At 41.9% G+C, this 6431-nt stretch overlaps 1 protein-coding gene across 1 annotated transcript; it reads right to left on the bottom strand.

Annotated features, from left to right (window-relative positions):
• Window positions 1–414: 414 nt before the first annotated feature.
• On the bottom strand, window positions 415–6153 carry LOC148025273 (S-adenosyl-L-methionine-dependent methyltransferases superfamily protein). Its single transcript, XM_087692275.1, has 8 exons — window positions 5622–6153; window positions 5280–5347; window positions 4619–4766; window positions 4411–4491; window positions 3196–3282; window positions 1544–1629; window positions 1219–1339; window positions 415–1060 (listed from the first exon to the last, which is right to left on the bottom strand). The coding sequence occupies exons 1-8, from the start codon at window positions 5886–5888 to the stop codon at window positions 986–988; spliced, it is 933 nt and encodes a 310-aa protein (XP_087548401.1). The 5' UTR covers window positions 5889–6153; the 3' UTR covers window positions 415–985.
• Between the last annotated feature and the right edge of the window lie 278 nt (window positions 6154–6431).

Below are 6431 nucleotides of genomic sequence, written 5' to 3'. Positions count from 1 at the left end.
GTGCTACATTGTTCCAAAAGGAGGCAACTTCAAGGTCATGGTTTTATCAATCAAATAAAGCCTTTACTGTAGGGCTTTATACTGTAAAGGAATAAGAAGATGGCCAGATATGTAGGATGATACTACATTCATGCAGCCTCTACAAGACAAAAGTTCACAATTTGAATAAAGCTGAAGAGAGGCGGTTACATAACATTTCAACCAAAAAGGGGAAGCCCACCCCTTGCGATAGTCAAGCAGAATCAGACGAGGCCAAAATGAAGGTGAGACTAATAAGAGGACTTGGGGACTTACAGAAACCATGGGTGAAGGAGACGAAGGTTTAATCCCAAGATAAGGTTGCCTGATAATGGACAGAATAACTGCAGAAGAAGAGCTCAGGAGGTTTTGAAAGATACATCTTCCTCCTACATGTTTATGGAAAAATCGTTTACCAAGGATGAATTGTAAAGCTGGATATTCTCTCGTGTCCTTTGGACAAGAGGAAACAGAAGTCTCTACCTTCCCCTTGCTTTGGGAGAGTATAGAGGTGAGATTTATACAGTGAATTGTCAAAGTGGGTCCACAGTTCTAGAATGAAGGCAAATGTCCATTGAGCGTGTCTGATCCAAAAAACTTAAACACCTTGGGAAGTTCAAAAAGAGGGCATCCAGCCAAATAATTTAAGAGCGATGAATGCTTCCAGCCAAATAATTTAAGAGCGATACCTAACAAATTTTTGGCTGTATGAAGAAATTTGGTAAGAAAGTCAACTCTTTTAGAGATACACATGGGTTGCTGTTGAGGGACTTCTGCAGCTTGTAGATATTACGAAAATTAATAGATCTTGCTGCTCACTCAGAAAAACTGTCCATCAGATTGTACACACAAGATAGGGGCACACACAAGCTATTCAAGAACTGCCTGCGCATATGCAATCATCTTGGGACACCTTTGCAGCAGCCACTGGATGGATGCAAGTGATGTGCTGCTTGTTTCTCTCATCCTAGGCTTGCAGCTTCCTGGAAAACACAACATACATCGGATCTGTTCTGCCTGGGTTTGGGGAAATGTCAAGAGCCTGCAGCAAAACAAACCAACAATACGAACAACTTGTTATGCAGTGTTGGACAGAATGGATTGTGTCAGAAGCTGTTCTTAGGTGTACATTTCAGAGTAGCTTTCAGAAATATCATAATGTATGCAACAAAAAAAGTGGAATAAAGCTTGAATTCTTACCTGAGGTGGCTCGAAACCACCAGTGTAATGGAAATAAGAACCCACTATGTAAACATGATCTAGATCTCCAGTTCCAGTCCATATGGAGATTGCTTTGGTCCAGAAGCAACGATTCGAAAAGCTGACAAAAGAATCACAACAGGGAAAAGTAAGGAACTCAGGCAGAACCAAACTATGGCTGCATGAGGAGAAGCCTTTTGGTTTAGCTGTCCGAGGTGTGATTATTTTTAAGAACTTGATTGAAGAGAATGATGAGACAGTCTTCAGGATATGTATATGGCCATTTCATTTTGTACATTTGACACTGGATACATAGATCTCAAACCTCATAATGGCAAGACCTCCAGGTTTGAGTATCCGCCTCATCTCCTTGAAAACTTCCAATGGCTTTGCTAGATAATCAACACTTACCTGTAATTACATTAATCACCAATATGTCAGTAAGTCTCAGGACCTTACTTTTTGCTTTCATTGCTCTTTTTTGGAATTACAATCAATGAAAAAAATTGTTGACAAAGCAGATCTCTCTGTCACTCCATAATACTACAGTTACAATTTGGCAATTAACATGGCAGCTCTCTCTTGCTTTATTATATTGCAGTCGACAATTAAGTAAAGAGCATGTGCCAAACGCCATATTTCAAACAAGGCACAGCCACTGTCAGTTTTTTATTTTAGTCTTCCTAAATGACATAAATATTCAAGCATTGGAAAAACATGCAAAAGATTTCCATATATCCTTGCAAATACTACAATTAGAGAGGTCTAAAAGCAATTATTAATAGAAGAGCTGCTTGACTTAAAAACATCACCATACTACATAGATTATGTTGTCCAATCAGAACCAGAAAACACAGCAGTGTGCTTGATCAGCCTATTCTTCGAACTTCGAGGCAGATGAAACATTTTTGCTTTCACAAGTTTCTTGATGAAGTTGATGGAGGACATGTAGAGATTGCCACTCATCTCAGTTTCTTGAAAGGTTTGGAGTAAGAGGTAGCAAGGGACTCCAATGGCTATCTGGATTGATGAGCTGACCAGTGTTATCATACACAAAAACTAGAAACAATGGCACTTATGTTTAGGTCCAAACCAGCCATTTGTGGTGGAACCTGATGCTAATGATTTTGATATCAAAGTTTACTTACACCACAATCAGTGACGCAGCTTTTGAGAGCAAGAAGCCCACAGGAGATGTAGATGAGATGCACATCTAGACAAAGGAACTGTCTGCTGTCATCCACACAATGAAAGCTTGCAGGCATAACCTCTATGATACAAGAGCTGTGGTGTAAACAGACAAGTTCTGAAGCTATGACCTACTTGCCCTTGCAGCCATAGTTGGATTATGGGTTTGTATGAAGTAAATGACTGTTGCTGATGCCTCGGATCAGATTTCGAAGGTCAATACTCTCTCTCAAAAAGAGTTGATTAACAGCACATTTCGGACTCACAGACCACTCCAAGACTGACGGGCAGACTGAAAGGGCAAATCAAGCAGTTGAATATATGTGTAGGACATGCATTTCTAGAAAAAAAACTAATTGGGAAAGGTATTACAGCAGTGGGACTATTCATAGGGACAGATGATTACGTGTCAAGGGGATCAGGGATGACATTTTTGGCTAATCAACACCTGAGAGCTTGCCCGTGCCTATATGTCCAAGGATAGGAAAAACAATTCACAAGGTGGGATCCTGCTGAAAACACAACAATCTGATTGCACAGGGTTGACAGTACACTCGCTCAAGGAGAGAGACTACAAGGCTGATGTACAAACTGAAGGTTCTACAGAGCTCTGCATTGCTGAAAAGCTCTTACATTTATTCCTGACCTCCAGTAGATTCAAGCTAACCAGGTGCCAATATTCCATAAGTACTTCAAAGGCTTGCTTCTTGAAACACACTTGGAAGCATTCGGTCACTTATAACTACTCAAATCAACAATTACTTAACCAGCAAGGACCATGTAGCTTACAGCATTTGTAATGACATCAAAAGAGTGGTCTTCATAAGGAAGCACAGTGTTTTGATTAAGATCCTGGACAACATACTCAGTGAGCACCTGCAAGCAATAAGTCAACAGAAATTAGTATGCAATGGCTCTGGAAAGAAAACTTTAGATCTCAGTAGAGATGCAACTGAACTACTATCCTGTTTTTCTAGAACTACTTAGCCAGAATGTCAAAATACAGCAGCAAGTGGTGAGATTTGATGTATGCTCGTCAGTGTCTAAACTGAGAAACCAATCCATTGGCATTTAACATTCATTAGCACCAGGCACATGCTCTAAGTAGTACATGCACTTGATGCTCAAAGCATAGCCCAGGCAGATAAGTGACAACCTGCTTTGTTGCAGACTGAAAACTTGAAAACGCTGACCAAGGCCCTTTTTCAACCTCCATGGTTGACTTGCATGACCTACTGCTCACGTAATAGAATACATTAAGCAGTTTGTTGTCATTATCAATGCCAATGGGTACACAAGAGTTGGAGGGTGGAAGAGCCAGAGCCTTTTGACTGGTGACTAGGAGCTTATTATAACAGTGCGTGCAATTTGCAAGTGGTCGTAATTCTTAATCGAGAAGAATTTTCACTCAAGATCCAGTCAACCCTGTTCATCTCCAGTTCAGCTTTGAGATGGAGTATTCTGTGGAAGAAGGACAGGGAACCAATGCATTGAACATTCAACCAGATCATCTCTGTTCCAAGTGACTGCTTACATGGCCATTGTAAAGCTTACTATTTTCCACAAATGCAGGAGCAATTGATGTTGGAAAATATGTTGAAGGCTACCTAGCTCTATAACAAAGAAACACTGTGTTTGCAATGCAGGGAAGAGGCTCACATTGTGCCAAACTTTGGGGTGTTTCCAGAAGTTTCTGGTTTCATGAGATCTCTGGCCGCTATGATTAGACAAAAATCAGGTTGGTCAAAGCCAGATCCTGAACATGTTGGATGTCTTTGATTTAAAAGAGACAAATTTGAATACAGAATGTACAATACTGCAGTCTTTTGAGGTGTGCAACTTATCTAATTTGTCAGTGATTGCATGCTTCCAAGTTCCAACCATCAGATAGATTGAAAGCTGGAAACTAAGCACCTTGTTTTTTATCATTAATAGATAGGACATCTTTTTGGCTGTACATACACAACCTCAACCTTGTAAAACAAGTCAATGCACAAGATTTACCGGATTGCGTTTCAGTTCTTCCTCATTCAGACCCAGCCCTGCAATCCTTTCTTGCTTATAGCCTTTAGGATAATGGCTAATCTGCATTATCAACCAGACAATGGCCACTCGGGGGCAAGTTAGTTAGCTTCTCCAGACATACAAGGCAGTACAAATCAACATTTCACTAACTTACCAATGAACATCAAGGTTGAAAAAAAACGCTTACCCAACTGCTGCACATGTCAAGTAAATCAACACCAGGGCTATTGCTAGGAGGGAAAACAGATGAGTAGTACTTTGTAAGTGCTTGTATTGCAGGATCATCTATGTGAGTGACGAAACGCGGAGAACTATAGAAGACTGTATCTGGGGATCTGCAAGAAAGAAACATATGGTAAACAAAGACAGACAAGAAGCCAAAGACGAAAGTGTGTATCGAGAAGGTAAATCGACACATCATACACGCAATTCTATATGATTCTAAAAGGACGCATCATGCTGCACTACATAATCCAAACATATCGTAGTCCTTGCTCCCTATGAAATTAAATGTTTTTTTTAGGAAGTAAAAACGTTCTAGCCCACTAAATGTCTGCGGAATGTAGATAGCATGAACAAGCTTGGACAATGTTGGAGGTTTGTAGATAGTATGAACAAGCTTAGACGACAAGGAATTTAACCAGAACTTGAAAATAAGAGTGATGCATTATTAAATCCAGACACAAAAAATCTTCATCTAACTGAACGAAAGAAAGAGGAACCAAGGTCCTAAAGCTTGCGTGTACTCTACTTCAACTCGAATACAGAAAAACAAACGATAGTGTAGATGTTCCTAACTGCCACCTTGTGGTGATGGGCCTCTCGTCTGCTAAAGACAGTGTGCATACTCATCAAAACGCTGAAAGTCTTCTTTTTTGTAGGGGAACTGCTCTGGCCATTCCACATTCTTTAAAATCTGTGAAGCAGAAAGTGCATGGAACGGTTAATAAAGCATTTGCCTACAGATAGACTGAGGCCTCAACTCTTTCAAAACACTTGTGCGTGCCTTGTTGAAGCGCATCTCACAACACAGATACTCTTTGAAACTCGATAACAAGAAATGCATAAAAACTTGATGCTTAAAAAAGTTTGCTGTGTTGATGCATCAAAAGGTTTAGTTTTTCAGGTGCTTCTTATGAACAATGACATTGCATCTGAAAAGAAGAGAGTATAGAAAGAGAGGAACATACCTCCTCTGCTTCTGACACTCTTGACTTTGCTGAGGCAGAAAAGGGTGAGGCGCCGCTACCGAGCATCAGGCCGTGCAAGAGAACAAACTTCAAGGCGCACCGGCGAGGAACGAGCCAGGGACGGGCGGACGGGAGGGAAAGCGGCAAGGAAGCACGGAAGCTGATGGTGCCGCAGGCCGGAGCGGATAGTAATGGCGAGGGACCTGATCTGCAGAAGAGGCGTGATGAAGCCGTCACAGGCGAATAGGCGCCGCAAAAAGATGCCATCCAGGCCTCCCTAGGACCTTCTTGGTCTGGACATTCACTGTGTGCAGCGGCTATACTGCAGATGGTGCTAAAGTTTCCCTATCTGTTGATTGTGAATCATCGGTCGTCTCTTCTTCTTCTTCTTCTGTGGCTGCATCATTCATCATTCATTCATTCAAGGGGTGAGAGGAAGGGGGGAAAGGAGAGGGAGGAGGGGATGGAGGTGCGCCACGTCCTCCCATCAATCCAGTAAGTGACACGAGTCGTACTTTTCAACTCATCGGGCTGGTTACACACCTCCATTGCCTGAGTCGTACTTTTCAACTCAACACACCTCCATTGCCTGCCCAATCTGCGCCTAGTAGCTGGTAGGCACAGGGAAAAGTTGACCTGGGCAGTCATGTCCGTCACCTGCTTGCACACTAGGCGGTAGACACTTGTCGTGGTCATTAAGTGTCCGTCCATCTTCCGTCCGTAATCGTTTACACACCGGCCACCACCTATGCACCGGACACTTCTCGACTCATGTGTGAATGAATGGATGCTATGGATGTTGATCGTTAT

The sequence above is a fragment of the Lygodium microphyllum genome, chromosome 14 (assembly GCF_053477565.2).
Source record: "Lygodium microphyllum isolate KBCC chromosome 14, Lygodium_microphyllum_v1.1.10, whole genome shotgun sequence".
In the NCBI taxonomy this organism is placed as follows: domain Eukaryota; kingdom Viridiplantae; phylum Streptophyta; class Polypodiopsida; order Schizaeales; family Lygodiaceae; genus Lygodium; species Lygodium microphyllum.
Note: the sequence above shows the minus strand (reverse complement) of the source record. Positions and strands in the feature narration are given on the sequence as shown.

What these genes read in the sequence shown, in the direction of transcription:
- LOC148025273 (XM_087692275.1), bottom strand. Translation starts at nt 5,888, where the DNA reads ATGGCATCTTTTTGCGGCGCCTATTCGCCTGTGACGGCTTCATCACGC. An exon ending in AAGAACTGAAACGCAATCCG is followed by an intron (nt 3,283 to 4,410) that starts GTAAATCTTGTG and finishes TATTGCTTGCAG; the next exon opens with GTGCTCACTGAGTATGTTGT. An exon ending in TTGATGTCATTACAAATGCT is followed by an intron (nt 1,630 to 3,195) that starts GTAAGCTACATG and finishes ATGTAATTACAG; the next exon opens with GTAAGTGTTGATTATCTAGC.